General features: G+C 48.3%; 1 protein-coding gene across 1 annotated transcript in view; it reads left to right on the top strand.

The window, feature by feature from the left end:
- The window catches only part of PRTG (protogenin), a 214,864-nt gene that overhangs the window by 14,857 nt on the left and 183,128 nt on the right, over positions 1 to 16,879 (top strand). The window contains exon 2 of the mRNA XM_069624881.1: positions 1,408 to 1,710. Coding sequence (XP_069480982.1) covers positions 1,408 to 1,710 — 303 coding nt within the window. The remainder of the gene's footprint in view (positions 1 to 1,407; positions 1,711 to 16,879) is intronic.

The following is a 16,879-nucleotide window of genomic DNA, read 5'->3' as shown; positions in this document are numbered from 1 at the left end:
AGTTGAGGGAGGCCTCTATTTGGACTCCGAGGGTTTTTACTTTCTTATGGGTTTCAATTTGTTTGTCTTGAATGTAAAAGTTGTTGTAAGATGGGCCAAGTTTGTAATGCCATCATAGCCCATTTTGCAGTTAGTTTGATCAGTGCCCTTGTGAGTCAAAAAAACTGTTTCATGTGTCCACACTTTCATGTTCTTTGAATTCCCTGGACAAGCTTCACCTGCAAGCTCACACTACTGAATTGACCCCAAGATCAATGCAGACTGGCCCTAGGGTGGGTCTTGACTTGGGGAGTGGACCATCCTCCAAAGTGTGTGGGAAGGACTTTGTAAGTTTCAGGAACACTGTCAAACTGTCCCTGTTGATATTAGACACTTGACTATGGTGCAGTCTCAGAAGTCGTACATGACAGAAATAACTTCATGCGTCCACTGAAAAGGGCAGTGTCTCTTCAAAACTTGTGGTTTCAATTCATGTTGAGAGTGGAAGGAGTTGGCTGGTTGGGGGGGACTTCCGGTCTGCAGTGACGTAGGAGTTAAGCTAGGAGTGCACTCCATGAACTTGGACCATGCCACGCCACAGCGTCTTGTTTCCATGCTATAATTAGAGGTTTCCAGGAGCACCTTGGGCTTTCATACACCAGGAACCAGAAGTCAATAGGTCAAGTTTGGCAGGATAAGAATGAACGACTTGTGTGATCCAGGTGGCTGAGTTGGCCATTTTTGAAATCTGTGTATTGTGGAAGAATTTAGCGATCATTTTTAGGCGCTATGCAGATCAGTCGGGGCCAATAATTGCCCAAATGCCTGATGTTTGGTTCAGGGACGGGAGCCAGGGAGTCATGCAGCCTAGTTCCCAGGCTTGATGGAAAAATAAAGGGGGAGGAGTCTGCCTAGGTCCCCACCCGGTTAAGAGGTGTGAGGCCTACCACGGATACTTGTGGTGGGGGGAATGTCCTCTCACAAAATTGGCATGATCTTTCTTGGCTCTTGGGGAATTACTGTAGTAAGGAAAATACGCTCTGGGGATAGAGAAGATATTCGGAAATGACGCCAGGAGTTGGTTTATTTATTGGTCTGCTAAATCAAGTATGTAATCATGTGACTAGCAACATCTTTGAGTTTCGAAGTCTGCAATGATGGAGCAGGAGTTGCATGCGTTTCCTTTTGCCTACAGCCCAAACTTCATCTTTAAAACGATGCCACATTGTTGTGGCCTGATTTAATCGTGGTTTGAGGCCTTGCACTAGCTGCTGGGCACTTTTGCTTACTGTTGAATGAAATACAGCCATGCTTAAGTTGCAAGGTCCACGGATTGCTTGAGAGAGGGCGCTGCTTGCCCCCATGTTGGATGATTGTATGTGCTTTATAGGGCGCCAAGCTAAACCCACCTGTTCTTCTCTTCCACAGGAGCGTGCTGCTTTAACGAGCTGTTCTTTGCGAAGGAGCCTCAGGATGTTATTGTCCCAAGGAAAGATGCTGTGGTTTTAGACTGCCAGGCGAATGGAGAGGCGCCGATTGCTATCACATGGCTGAAGAATGGGCAGAAGCTTTCTGAGAATGAGCGCCTCTACAGCCTGCCGAACGGCTCCCTGTACATCAGCGAGGTTGAGGGAAAACGGGGTGAGCCCTCCGACGAAGGCTTCTACCAGTGCCTGGCCGTGAACAAATACGGTGCCCTCCTGAGTCAAAAAGCGCAGCTTGTGCTGGCAAGTAAGTCTCGGGCACAAGTGCCATGCTGTGGTATTTCTGTGGGCGATAACTAGGCGGGTTGCGCGCTCAAATGTGCTTGCTGCCGCAAGCTTTTCCTGTTTCCTCAACCGCTTTATCCTCGTCTCGGAAACAGTTCAGATTGCAAGAATATCTGCGTCGTTTCGGATTTGAGTTTTATAAAAATGGAGAAATGTCTCTCTTTGTGTTTTTCGGTGCTGGTGTGTTGTCGTGCTGTGCATTCCAGCATAACACAAAATGCCTTTCTTAGTTCAGACTTGTCACTGGTTCCGCCCTTCTATGGAAATTAGTGCATAATAAATGTGTAATGCCTAGCAGAAAGTGAATGCACACATCTAGTCTTTCAATGCCTGTATTTTGTATTGATAGCATGCCCAATTAATTAAGAGGCCGTGTGCTATTTCTAGTACATAACTGATCAATTGCAGTGCCAGGTAATTAACTGCCAGCATAAAGAGCATCTGTTGCAAATGTTTAGTATCCTTGTGTGTAGGCAGTCATCTTCAGGGCGTGGGACTTCCTGTGTGATGTGCCCATGGCTTGGAAGAGCCTGACTGGCCTGCCTGCGCACATCATATGTAACGTTAGGGGGCATGGCCGGCTCTCGTTTTTGGGACCAAAGCTAATTCTCACAGGAAGCGCCAGCTCTGAAGGTGGTCCCCCCGCCCCACAGCAATATTTGGCGAGAAGACTGAGCTGATTGAATGCTCAGCTTCAGGAGAGGAGGCGTGGACACGTTCTTGTACTACAGTAGCAAAAAAGCCATGGGTAGGGTCTAGTGTCTTAGAAGTCAGTAGACGGTAATACACAGTTAAGAGACAAATGGGGTTTCCCTTGAAGCCCTTCGTAGATGTCTAAACCCTGAGCCACTGGGTCCAGTACAAACCATTTCTAGCTGATCAACTGGAATTTGCCTGAGAGGTGGCGCCGCATGTTTCTCAGTTGAGCCCCATCATCAGTGTTTGGTCATCGGGAGCATGTCTTCCATTTCTCTCGCCCTAAAACATCTATTTATCCGTTTTTTTGTTCTAAGAAGTTTTAAAAAAAAGAAATGTGTTTTAATTGAATGCATTGGGAGACATCCCACACTCTCCCACCGTGCCCCTAACCCTCCCTCCCCCATCAATATTGCCTAACCCCAATTTATCTACATTTTTCAGGCGTAATTTGCGCAAAACTCGTTTGCACAGTTTTTGTTCGATCAATAGACCTACCCCCCGGGAGTATGATATGTTATGTGAAAGGATAGTTATACTGCACGGTATCATCCCCTGAGTGGTCCCTGGCGCTCTGGCGGATCTGAAAAGCAACCGTCCCTCCCAAGGTGGACTACTTTGGCTGTCCTTTTGCTCCTGTTTGTCTTGAGGCATTTGCATGGTCTGTGCATCTGAAGACCGTGTGCGTGTTATGTTATTGGGTCTCCTATAGAGTGACCAGTGTTTTTTTCATGGCCTCTTTTTGTTTGGAAACCTCCTTGGGATCGGACGGGTCAGGGCATGAAGTTAGTAGGATCACAGGGTGGAGGGCAGGCGCGGACTGGCCTATAGGGCAATGGGCCCAGGCAGAACCACAAATACAAAAAGGTGTTGTGGACCAGTTTTTTTTGGGGTCAAAGTGGGCCACTTTTATGGCCAATGTGGGCCAGTTTGATAAGTTACTTCACCCATTCGGCTAGTAGTTTTGACTAGTGTTGCTGTATACATATTCTTTAAAATGCACAATTTGCATCACATTTGATCAAACCCCCCCCCTTACTATTCAAACAGGTGACAAAAGGAACGAATAGCCATTTGCAATTGTCGACCACTTTTTCAACGGTGCCCGATAAACTTTTATGGCCCAGTCCGACCCCATTGGAGGGAATGATGGTTGATGCTGCACTGTGGGTGCATGCAGAACAGAAGCCGTGCACTGTGACGTTGTACGCTTCTAGGTGTTTTGGGGCCACGGTATCTGGTGCAGGTACATTTGCTCAAGTGTGAATTTTGGTGGCGACGCAGTCTGAGTCCTGCACACAAGTATTGTTCCGCTGTCGTGGTGGTGCAGGAATGTGATGGCGTCTGTGGTGGGAGGCTGAAAGGTTAGTTGGTGGTTAGTATTCATGCCAATGGGTGCTTTCCCTCTACTTGATACCCCAGTGCATAGTAATAAATAGCTTTGCGCAAGACCGTTGCTGGATGGTAAACATTTGCCACGCTCGTACTTAGCAACCGGGCATTAATGTAACCTCAGCTGGAGAATAGCATAGTGGTATACGCAGTCCTAAATCCGACAAGGTTAGACGTGTGTAGTGTTAACTAACCAACCCTACTAACAATTTCCCTTTCTGCATACACCTCTCAAACTCCAAACCAAACACATCCAAAACCTACAGCACAACAAACCGCACAAACTTCACTACATTGCAACAACAAAACAAAAACACACATAGCCTTGCACAACAGTACACGACGACTACCGGCCGCAAACACCCCAGGCCCAGCCAACGGACCCACCGGGCTGAGGCCGCCAACAGCACATCACTGCTCTCTTGCACTTTTCCAGCTTCCTCCCACTAACTCACCCTCCCCTCCTCTTTCAGAGCCGCCAGAGCGCCAGGGGACCACTCCGGTGGGTGGTGATAGTGCGCGGTACAAATGTCCTTTAACACTAACATTGACACATATATTTATTTTTTATTTTAACATTTGTGTAATGCCCAGACCCACAGGTATCACAGCGCTTGTACAGGGTAATAACAGAGTATAACGTTACAGATCATTGAGTTAGTAAGCAGTGGTGCAGGCAAAGCAGGAGATTGTTAATGCTTAAAGTGTTAGCATTGGTGCACATGACGGCCACCTGCCCTGGTACCTGTTCCCCACAGGAAGGAAATTGTCTGTCTTGCATGGTTCCTCGAATGACCTCTGCAGATCCGAGCCTTCTCGGTCTGTTGAAATACAGCCGATTTGTGGGCCATCTCTATGGTACGTTCTTACCCATTTATTCAATCAATGATACGGGCAAGCAGGCTCGGACTAGCCTAGGCTATAGGGCAATGACCGAACCAAAAACACAAAATGCTGGCACCAGCCCGTTTTTTGGGTCAAAGTCGGGCAGTTTAATTACTTCATTATGCAGTTGGTAGTTTTGACCAGTGTTACTGAATGCTTATTCTGTAAAATGCACAATTCGCATCACATTTTAGCAAAAAACATCCCTTGAGTACTCTTCAATCAGTCTGTCACAAAAGGACTGAATTGCCATTTGCAACTGTGGGACACTTTTTCATTGGTGCCCGAGACAATTTTATGCCCTAGCCCGACCCTGCGGGCAAGTGTCTTCTGAGAGGAAACAAAGATGCCCTTTTCTTAAGAAACCACTCTACGGTGGCAGGGTTTGAAATTAAGATTAAATGAGCAGGAGCTGAAACCAGCTCCTGGGTGTCGGGCATCACCCACCCTGTAGGCAGGAGCTAGGGCAGGGGAACCAGGAGCTGCCACTTAAACCTGTTGTGCACGATTCTAGGCTATCTTCATACTGCCCTTCTCTGGCTGCGGCCGGGGCCTTGTGAACTCTTAGCGGCGCTGTAGCTGAGGTTAGGACCTAACGGTGATGTCTGCAGCGGTAGGTAAAGTTCTTTTCTTTCTGGCCATGTGCAGGCAACACAGCACTCCCAGCAGCCCGATTCCCAACTGAGTGACTGTGGTGGCGGAAAACTCCGACATTTGCTGCTAGACGTGCTCGCTGGATTTCATCCAAAGGACGCTAGATCTAACCCACACCTTTTTTTAAGACTCGGTAAATGGTTATATCAACAGCTATCATTGCAGCGCTTGGAAGCTGGCTTCATCCGGCATAATCTACTTTTGTAAAACCAGATAATATGACTTGCACTTTAATAGGAGTTTAATCAAGAGGGGTATGTAGGATGATAATATCTTAAGAAGTAAACGTGGAAAAAACGTCGGTTCTTGCTGCTGCGCGGACCTCAAATGCCTTTTTAAAAAAAAATGTTTTGATGTGTATATTTATATAGCGCCGACAACCCGGCGGCATTGGGGCGGTAACATGAACACAATGAGACCGAACAGATAAAGACAAGACAAAGAAGCCTAGGAGTTGACAGAGTGAGGGCCAAATCATTTAAAAGGGAGGGTTTTCGGGGCTAGTAATGATTCATTTTGAGAGATCTGCACTCCCGATTCAAAAAATATCGCTCTAAAATGTGTTTTTGGGGCAGTTTTCTGACTTCTTGTCCTGAAGAAGCCGAACTGAAGCCTGGGATGCTTTTGCTGTTGCAGCCGCCCACACCCCTACCCCCCCCCCCTCAGAGGTCTCTGTGTGCAGCAAGGGGCCCGACACTGTCTCGGGAGGGATTGGGTTGCAAGGCTTAGATGCTGTAATCGGCATGGCCCTTCGCAGGAAGGGGCTGCTTGTTAACTCTCGCAGGGCGGTGGTTTTAGGGACCTCCAGGGGCACCCTTCCTGACTTGGGGGGTGTACCGCAGTCCGGCTAAAAATTCCAGTATTCGGCTGGACACTGGTCCCAGTAGTGGGCACACTATAAAATGCCTTTAACGCTACATTGCATTGAAGCTTCTATTTCTCAAATGCTAACACGGATTACATATTAATCAGAATCTGGGTTTTTAAACCGGGAGTTTAACCTATTGCTTGCTGGTAAATGATAAATTTCCGTCTTGAAGTACATAACCCCAGCATACTTGTGTAGGCTCGATTTTGGGCCAAAGTAGGCCATTTTTGTGGGTGCAAAGGTGGGCATGTATGATGCGTTCCTGCACTGAGCTTCTGCCAGTTTTGAGCGATGGTACTGATTAAGTGCCCCGATTCATGGAATAGTGCCCAGAGATCCCGCAATACCTGTGTTTGCACAAGGTAACCGAATATGCAAGTTGCGTCCGCAACGCCCCTGACAAAGCAAAACCAGCTAGAAACGGCTACCTTTTGCGTGCTCCAACAGGCGCGAATACATGCACCCTTTAAACAGTGTGTGGGGTCCCCTGCAAGCAGCGCGCATCTCGGGGAACCAGCGCAGGGTACCCTGTAACTGTTACCGGCACCCTGACAACATGTGTACGATTTATCGTAACTCGTGTAAAACTCAGAAAATCTGCGTGCGAACCCCCGTAAACCGTTCCTGCACCCTGCTACACTGCGTACGCACACCCCTGAGTTGTAGTGGAACCCCAGCTCCATACACACACCACTAAAACCGACACCCAATCTTACCTCTGCGCAGTGAATCCTATACGCAAGTGTCTGTACTACTGCCTTCGGGTGGCGGATGGAATGAGGGCGTTGCGTGACCATTTCCCCGCCGAGCGGTTGTGTGGTCGAATCCATGAATACTTATCGTTCCGCTCAATACTGGGCATGCGATGGACCGCCTGCGGGCCATCCCTTGTAACACCCTCATTTCCCTTGTTCTTGCTCATTTTCCGAGTTCTGACCCCTTTCCTGCCCAAGCCACGATCTGTACGGTGTCTCGTGCAAGGCACTCGGCCGCTCGCAGACACGTGCTGAGTCTGTGCGAAGTCCCTGCAAAGTAGGAAAAAAGTGCTGCGCAGTCTATTTCATGAATCGACAAACGGATTCCACACGCAGTTTGCCATGCAAAGTCCCAATTTTTCATGCAGATAATTCCATGAATCGGGCCCTATGTGTTTTAAGGTGCACTATTTGCAAGAAATCTACCAAAACCGCTCCTTGGTACTCGGTTTGTCTGAAAAGTAGCTAATTTGAGATTGTGGGACACTATTATGATGTTTGGGCCTATTTTATGTCCCCATCTGATAGTGAAAGAAAAAATGGAAGCAAGAATCACACTTTTGGTTAAATAAAGTAGATTCATCTGATTGGGATTTTAAAGTTATGAAAAACAAAACCCAACTGTATAGATTTTGAGCCAACGTATATTTTGGGACAACTATTCTGCTATCCGGGACGCGCCTTGTTCTTGTGCACTTATCTTTTTACCATAAACTGAAACATTCTTGTTGAGTGTGGACTAATCAAACCCAGAGTTGGTCTATTTTCCCATCTTGGGTTTTTCTCTGGATTCTGCTATTTGACGTTTTGCTTTTCCCACTAGAATACAGTAAGTATGTAGCTGGGTTCCAAGAAAGAAACTGGGGAGCTCCTCTCGCATGACATGGGTGTGGGGGGGGCACCTCAGAGCTCTGCTTATTGGAATAGTGTGCCTTGCTCACCACCTCGGTTGGCCCTGCCCAGGAAAACTGTACGCAGTGTTAGCATTTCCCCAAAGATCGACATTTGGTTGGTGTGAGGACACTGTGACTACCCCCTGGGGGTCCGTGGTCATTTATGTTCTGGGTCTTACGGCCAGAAGCGGGGCGTTCTAATATTGACCTGTCCGCTGGCTGAGAAGTGCTCTTTCTGGGTCGTACTCCCAAATTGAGACAGCAGAAAGTGTTTTTTTTCCCCCTTCTCCTGAATTCATGAAAGGGGGAGGGGAGCGCGAGGCCCACATCTGCGGTGGGGCTAATGTATTCACTGGCCCAGTCGGTGCCCTTGTTAGCAGGAAGTCCTCGCCATAAAACGCCACAAACCCATATCCCAAAGCTTAGCAAGAACGCACGCTGCCTCCCGGTTCAAGGCGTGTTTTTTTGTGTGGCACGTTTTTGTAGCCGGCCTCCAAAGGGGGTAGCTTTTTTTATGTGGCATAATTATTTGGTTTGAAAGTCTTCGGTGCAAATTGTTGTGGAGCCCCAAAATGACTCTGCCTCGCGGCCGGCGGTACAGCAGAGGCTGCACACAATAAACAGGGGAATAAAGGGCATTAAACGGACATTGTTCCTTTCCCAATAGAGGGGAAGGCTCCCCGGGTCGGTGGTAGCAGCAGGGAGCTCGGATGTGCTTTTTTCTTCCGAGCCCTGAGCGGCGCTTTCTCTCCCGGATTAGCGCTCGCCTCAGAAGTGTAATGCGCAGCGCTGAAGGCGGGAGAGGCCTCCGCCCATTGTAGCCCGCGCTCTCTAGGCCCCCGGGCCCTGGACACGCAGGGGGGGGGGAAGATAAGGCCCCTGGTTTCTGAAGCTAGGACCTGGGAGCCCAGGGCCTGCACTCCGGCCAAAGAATTCCATTATTCCTGTGCGAATGAAGAATCCGGCTTTGGGGCGGAGGGTTGGGGGAGGTCAGAGGTCAGAAACTGGCCGGGGTTTGGGTTTACACTCCTGATAAAGCTGGCCACCCTCATTCATTGGCCAGGCCTTTTGCAATGGGGATGGTTGGGGGGGAGCTCTTCTGCTATATTGGTGATTGTTGACGATTGTTCCTCAGGAATGCTTGGTTCACATGTGTGCACGGCACGCCATTTCTGAAGTGTTACTATGGCGCTTTAGTTGAGCTGCGTATCGGGCCTTGAAGGACAGGGCGCCCTCCAGAGAGACTCCCCTGCCCCCTCCTCTCCAGGCCTGGCTGCCCTGCTGCTCAGCCTTGCAACAAAAGAATTCGGATGACTTTAGCCTGCTTATTTTTAAGGACACTTAAGTACACGCCCACAACTCTGCTTATTGTGAAGGACACTTACATCAGCACTTACACACCGCCTATTTACGAAGGAAGCCAGACTTCTGTAGGTACAAATGCAGTCTCTCCTCGTGGCGTTTCCCTTTTCACCACATGTTTATGCCGTTTGAATTGTGTAATATTTCATAATTCAGCAGCGCCAAAGGTGTACTATGGAGGCCATGGTGCTGCAAAAGGGGTGATCACACGCACACGCACAAACATTAGAAATGTACAGCAAACAGGATTGACAGCATGGAGTATTGACATGTGTTCACGGGTAAAAGTGTTATAAAAAAAAAAAGTAGTGGAACTGTGTTCCCCTTGACCACACCCACTGCCCTCCCCCCCATACAAACCCCCATACCTGCGTCCTGCCTTTCCTCCACTCCACCCACAAGCACTGTTTGACAACTGTCCGTCAACACTGAAACACACATAGTGAAAGAAAACCCCTCTTAAACGACCATTGTCACTTTCAGTCACTGTCCGCCCCCAGCATGCAGCTTTATGCACCCCCCTTTCAATCACCCACCGGTCACACCTCTTAAGGGACATGCCCAGTACCATAGTCACTCCGCCATTAAGCACACATCAAGCACACATCTCTGCTCTAGCAGCCATTTCACATTAATGGCAGTGCTGTGCTATGTAGCAGATTGTGAATGGGCGTTTTGCCCCAGCATGCTATTCAAATACACAAAAGCAAACCAGCACCTGCCTGGTAACTCAATACGAATTCATAATAGTGTTCCCAGTAGGGGGTAAAGTAAAAAGCAAAGTTGTTATTCTCTGCCATCCAGGAACGGAGCATTGAGTTACAAAAGTAAGGGAACTATGGCGCTTTTGCGGAAAAGCAGAGGAGCGCCCGTACCATTTAGTTCCCTCCCACTTCGACCTCTGCGTATGTTTCAGGATTTATCGGAACAGTATTTCACTGGACAGGATGCCCAGAAGTTTAGTGGTTGCCAGAATGCCGGCTGGCGAGTCGTTGCTCCTTCAAGTGAGAGGAGGTGCCTTTTCAGGATAGTTTTGAAGCTTGGCAACATCTTAAAACGTGTTGCATACATCGCTGCATGGGCTTCCCGGCCATAATCTGAGTTTAGGATATAATAACCGGATTAAGGACACCTTGCAAGCACATTCATGAACACTATGAACCAGAATGAATGCTGGTTTGAACCATAGAAGACAAGATTCAAAGGTGACAACCAGTCTGATTTTACTTATTTACAGGCATCTGTCGGGATCGTTTTCTTCAGGGAAAACCATCAATTTATATAAAACGTACATGCCATTTTTTATTCTAGTCCTGAAGAAGGCTTTGCTGGCAGGGATTTTTGTGAATTAGCCGAAACTTGGTTTTGAAATGGGAGGGTGCAGTACACCTATGTTTAAAAAAAAAACAAAAAAATAAAAATAAAAGAAAGGGCAATTGGTTTCTAAAGAAACCCATGTATACATATTTTATCATGCATGGACTGTGCCAGATTGTACATCGGAAATGTTCACTGTTTGACAGATCATAATTTTTTGTCTAAATTGTGTTTGGCAATCTTTGTTTCTTGTGGGTATGTTGAATTCAGGATTTGTAGATTTTTTTGATTGCTAGCTGGTTTATGAATTGTTAAACTTTATTTAAAATGTAACAAACTGGAAATACCGATTTTAGTTGATCATGGATGTCTTGTGCAGTCATGATCTGGTTTTGGGATGTCTAAAATTAGTGTTTTTATATTTTTGTCCCATTCATTGTCTGGAGCGGATGGGAACTGGAAAAAGAGGTTGTACCTCCTGCCATGCACTGGTCTGTGTTCGGCTTCATGTGGAGTTAAAGGGCTAAGGGTTTATTCCGAGTGTAATCCACTGCCGGGTGCGCCCCGGCTGGGGTGGAGGGGGGCCCCTGCTGGGGTGGAGGGGCGGTGGTGCCATACGAAGAGTCAATTACCAAGAACAGCAAGCTTTCATTCACGGGTCTCTATATATACAAGTCTGCTCCAAATGCTGTCTAACTTCATACACGAAACGACCCCAGTCGCTTGGAAAATAGGTGTTAGTTCTTCCCAGTCTAGTGTCACTTTTTTAAAATCTTTTTAAAAATCTGGGTCGGCCATCCTGAGCCTGTGACCTGGTTATGACAACAAAACTCTGCAGGTTATACCAAACCCACTGAGTTACCTAATAGTCCCGTAAAACTGGTTGGGGCGGGAGTGATATCTGAAGACATTGCGCGGTAGCCTTTTGGAGAGGACAACGCAGCACAGTAGCCAGACACATTCGTGGTATTGTTAAAAAAAAAAAAAAAAAGAAATGGTCAAACTTCTGGAAACCATGTCCTCTTGCCCATCGCTTACACACCCGAAAATACCATAAACCACTGTCTCAGCACCATTTAATCATTTATATCGTCACCCTCCTTGTTAGAACAGCAAACCTTCCTCGTTGACCACTCCCCGGCCCCAATAACCTTCCTTCCATCGTTGACCAGTCTCCTGCCCCAAAACCTTCCTTCCATTGTTAACCACTCTCCGGCCCCCAAAAGCCTTCCTTCCTCGTTGACCACTCTCCGGCCGCAATGGCCTTCCTTCCTTGTCCATTCTCTGGCCCCCAATGGCCTTCCTTCCACCGGTTACCACCTTCTGGGCCCAATAACCTTCCTTCCATCGTTGACCGCTCTCCGGCATCCAATAGCCTTCCTTCCATCATTGACCACTCTCTGGCCCCCAATAGCCTTCCTTCATTGTTGACCACTCTCTGGCCCCCAAAAGCCTTCCTTCCTCGTTGACCACTCTCCGGCCGCAATAGCCTTCCTTCCTTGTCCATTCTCTGGCCCCCAATGGCCTTCCTTCCACCATTTACCACCTTCTGGGCCCAATAACCTTCCTTCCATCGTTGACCACTCTCCGGCATCCAATAGCCTTCCTTCCATCATTGACCACTCTCTGGCCCCCAATAGCCTTCCTTCATTGTTGACCACTCTCTGGCCCCCAAAAGCCGTCCTTCCATCATTGACCACTCTCCGGGCCCAATAACCTTCCTTCCAAGGTTGACCATGCTCATCCCCACCCCCCATAGCCTTCCTTCCAGGTTCTTCTGGCACTTTCTTTTGTTTTGACCAACTTTCCCTATTACTCCAGTCATCAGGCGCCCCAGAGAAGTCTCCTGGCCATATTCCGCATCCCTACCTGACCTTTCGTCTTTCGGCCTGCTGGTCTTCCACATTACCCTGTAACAACAAGATCAGGGGTGACCTTTTCTGTTTCCTCCATCTGCCAACGTTTACAGGTTATCTTTTCACAATTGCAACACCGGGCCAAACTAGAGGCATAACGCAGACCAAGAAATGCAACATACTCCCCAGTTTGAGGCTCAAATATTTATCCTGTGACAATCCAAGCCAGGATATGACCCGCATGAGGCTACTGGGTGGGCTGTGCTCTTTGGTGGCTGATTGCTCAGTCTGCCCTAACCAGAGGCGTAGACATGATAGTGCCTGAGCGGGCAAGGCCCACCCAAAATATGTAAGTGCCCACTCTGCGGCGCTGTGTGGACATTTACGGATGTTCATGTCACTGCGGTGGGCCCAACTATGTTAGCTTAAGGTCCCACTAGTTGACAACCCTGGATACGCCTCTGTCCCTTATGCTGTTACTCTGTCCCTAGTGCTGTTACTCTGGCTTGCATCCCTGCCAACTACTGGCCTGCACATGCTGTCAACTCCCATCAGCCCCAGGTGGCTCGAGGGGACAGCCTTCCTTGCCCTTGGGTGGGGGAGGGTGCTCTGACATTAACTTGCATTCTACCAGTGATATTAAGTGCAGGACAGATGGTAGAGGAGCACTGCCCTGAAACCCACACTTGTATTCAGCGCTTTTCCCTCACCACAAAATGGGAAATGTAGATCTGGACACCCCTCCCACGCCCCCCACACTCTCATCATGGACAATTGACTGCACAAGGTACGCTGCCGGAGATAGCAGCCAACAGCAGGGCATCTCCTCACTAGCCTTACTACTGAGACGTCACCCAATGGGGACCCTTATGGAGACATTGCTTTGGCTAGGGCAGGGCCACTTTTATGGCCCATGTGGGCCACTTTGATAAGTTACTTCCCCATTCGGCTAGTAGTTTTGACCAGTGTTACTCAATGCATTTTCTTTCAAATGCACAATTTGCATCACATTTAATCGAAAACCTCCCCCTTGGGTACTACTACTCAAAGTGTTTGTCACTAAAGGAATGAATTGCCGGCCACTTTTCCCTTGATGTCAGAGACCATTTTATGCCCCAGTCCGACCCTGCTTGGCCATACTCTTAAGATGCCTGTTGGGTCTTCCGCTAACCTCCTGGCACTAACCTTCTCAGCCCCTATGCGCAAACTCACTGAACCACTTACCACCCAACGAAGCCAACGGCAGAAGTGCATGGCATAGACGCTAATACCATCATATCTAGCACTATGTTGCGATTAAAAAGTGGCATTGGAAGAAATCGAGGCCATCAATCGCTTGATAGTTTGTGAAATCGGCAGCATGAGTTGGAACTGGGAGAGTTGACTCGGTCTAACTGCCTCACCCTGCAAGAAGGTCTTTGACTTCAAACTGTTGGCACAAGTAGGGCCTTCTGCTTGCTGGATAAACAAGGCCATTTGACTTCAAGTACTTTCACTTAACAGTTTTCACATGGGCTAAAAGAAGCGACTACTTCTGGCGAGTTGGATCCTATCTCTGGTTTGGTGCGGGGTGTGGTGGGGCCAGTGGGTGGGCTCTGCCGGTGCAGTCGTCACGTGGCCTGCATTTCTTTCATGCTCTGCGACAGAACGTTGGATGGCCAGAAAGACCCGCGCGAGGTCTTCGACAAATGGCCATCGCGACCACAGGAACACTAAGAACTCAATAGGGGTGGCGGGGGGAAGGGGGGTCTGCAGAGCGAGCATGGTTAACGGGCCTATTCCATGTGGAAAGAACCCGACCCCACTCCCAAGTCTGGTCAAATCCACCAAGAGGCTCTGGACTTGCAAAATCACTGCTCTTTAGTGGTGTGCACAACTTCGGTTTTGTTGACGCCCGTGTGCAATTGAACACCTCATGTTATCCAGGAATCAAGTCCTAAAAATTAAAGTGGGGGACTCCTCAACAAACGCAATTGGATGCGAAGTCGGCAGAAATTAGCATATCAAGGTGAAATATACACATTTCATTACATTGGCTTTGCATAACCACCCAAATGGCACAGAACGAATGGAATTTGCCTTTCCTAAAATCAACACACACAGAGAGGATATTTTCCTCTAATAGTGTTTTTGAAAACATTAAAAGCTGTGCATGTTTTAACCTCCAAGAAGCAATACAAATATTTTCCTTGGGACTTGCAGGACTGAAATACGATATTTCCCCTTTAGTTGGTTGTTATTGTTCATCAGGTTATATAGTGGAGTGGTGAAATCCCCAGCCTACAAACCTGACGATTGCGGTTTGATCCCCGAGGTCATCTTTAATTCATAAACTCAAAGATGTCATTCAATGTTTCTCATTTGAAGTGGGGGGACTGAGTCCACCCTCTGAATAAAGTGGGTGGACACCGTCCCCCGCGTGTACCCTCGACTTGAGCCCTGATGTTATCTTGCATTTGCGTAGCGCCTCCTGTTCTGCTTGCGCGTGGGTTTGCCGCTCATTGCACAACCTGATAGTCACAGTGTCAAATGCACGCAGGTGCCTTGCAGAAGAAACCGTCTTGGCAAAATCAGTGACAGCCCTGGGTCAGAAAGGCGTGATGATAAATAGTGCAACCACAGAGCTGGAGACTAGTTGCCAGGGGAAGATTGGGTCAGCCAGGTGAGGGGTTCGTGTAAATCGCTTGCTGCTGGGCCTCTGTTACCTTAACCCTGGATCTCCCTGTCATTCCTGCCACGTTATGGCACGTGTAGTGCTTTGCTTAAAATAAATACCCCCCCCCCCCATGTCTTTATGCTCCATAAAGACGTGTGCGCTTTGCATCTACCTGAGCAGTGCATTATTTTAGGGTTTGGTGGGGGTTATTTCTTTGACCACGCGGGTCACCTGCCAAGAGCGAATCGACCACAATGCTGGGACTTTATGGCCGAGCCCTGCACTAAAGCAGAGGGTGCCTCGCCCCCGCCATTGTCCAGCTTCTGCACGGCTTAGCCCAGGGATTGTTCAGGGGGCCTTCACGCTGTCCTCTTTTGTCCGCCCTCTCTGATTATCTGAAGAAAAGGGACTCTCTTGTTTGCCAGGGTTGTGTTGTCACGTCTTCACAGTTTAGCAGCTGTGTCTATTGATGGAGCCCAGCGCAATCTAAAACCAGAACAAAGGTGGCTTCTTGCCCTGTTTTCCTATACAAGACCTTTCGGACACAGAATGCTGCACGTTTGTGTTTAAAGGGCGTGTCTGCGCTCCAGCATGCAGCCCTGGTGCGGCAGAGAACCCACGGGGACTCTGCCCAACGTGTGGAAACCTTCGTTCTGTCTGTCCAGAAGCGGGTTGGTCCATAAGCCAACATGGATTCAAAATTTTAAAGGCCGTTGAAAGGCCGGTAGGGCTAGGGCAGATCCAGCCTCACGCAAGGAAGCACGTGACAACCCGGCATGGGGGGACCTACTTTTGTCACTAAGTGGGCAAAAATGACCCAGTCCTGTCCCACAAGCGAATATGTGCATACCATTGAACAGGAGTGACCCCCCCCCCAACTCCCCAGGTGGAAACTATGTTTCAGAGCAGAGATTAAACAAGGAATTCGAAAAAAAAACGGAAGGATGTATAGGTTAAACTCGACATATATTTTGGCAACAGTGTCCTAACCTGCTACCTTGCAGCCTTCTGCCTTGGGGATGGTCACTCAGTATTTTATCTCCTGCAGGATTGACAACGAGTGCGGTCTCATTTCTGGAAGTACCATCTCTATGGGGGCAAGCAAAGTGCGCTACCTTAACCAGCTGCTATTGCTAGAGAAGTAAGGGCGCAGTGCAGTGCCCCGGTTTTGCTCGGTACCAATGCTGTCTGCGGCTATTCTCCTGGCATGGCCCTGCTGAGGGTGTAGGCATCTCTCCAGGATGCCTGTTGTCAATGGTGTACAATGGGTACAATGGCCGTCATGGACAGGCCCAGACGTTCAAGGGTCGTTGCTTCCTGGCCTCGCAGTGGGCCTCTAGCCGCTCAGCGCGCATGCTCCGATTTATGGACGCTGCTGTCTGCTTCCGCAACCGGGATTGGCAGCCCTCTGCCTTGCTAATCGGAAACTGAACCTTTTATTGGAATGTTTAAAAAAAATAAAAAATGATTGATATCATTGTTTGCATTTTCGGGTACAGCGCTGATTTTATTTACAGTACAAACTATTTTCCAACAAGAAAGCCGTATGCATGTTTTTTTTTTTTCAAATGCTGAAGCGCAAACCATGCAAACCATGCCACACAGGTACTTTCAAGGTGCTGGATCATAAATCGTTACAAAACAAATATAATAGATAACACAACGCTACAAACTAAGAAATGCATCTTTACAGACCACTAATCTCAGCCAGCTCAATTAAGGACAATGAAGTCGCGTGTAGCGTTACTTAATCCTTTATTTCATTTGTAAACATTCATATACAGGCAGTGTTCAGAT

This window comes from Ambystoma mexicanum, chromosome 11, assembly GCF_040938575.1.
Source record: "Ambystoma mexicanum isolate Mex_15411 chromosome 11, UKY_AmexF1_1, whole genome shotgun sequence".
Lineage (NCBI taxonomy): Eukaryota > Metazoa > Chordata > Amphibia > Caudata > Ambystomatidae > Ambystoma > Ambystoma mexicanum.
The sequence above is the reverse complement of the archived record's forward strand: the minus strand, read 5'-3'. Positions and strand labels throughout refer to the sequence as shown.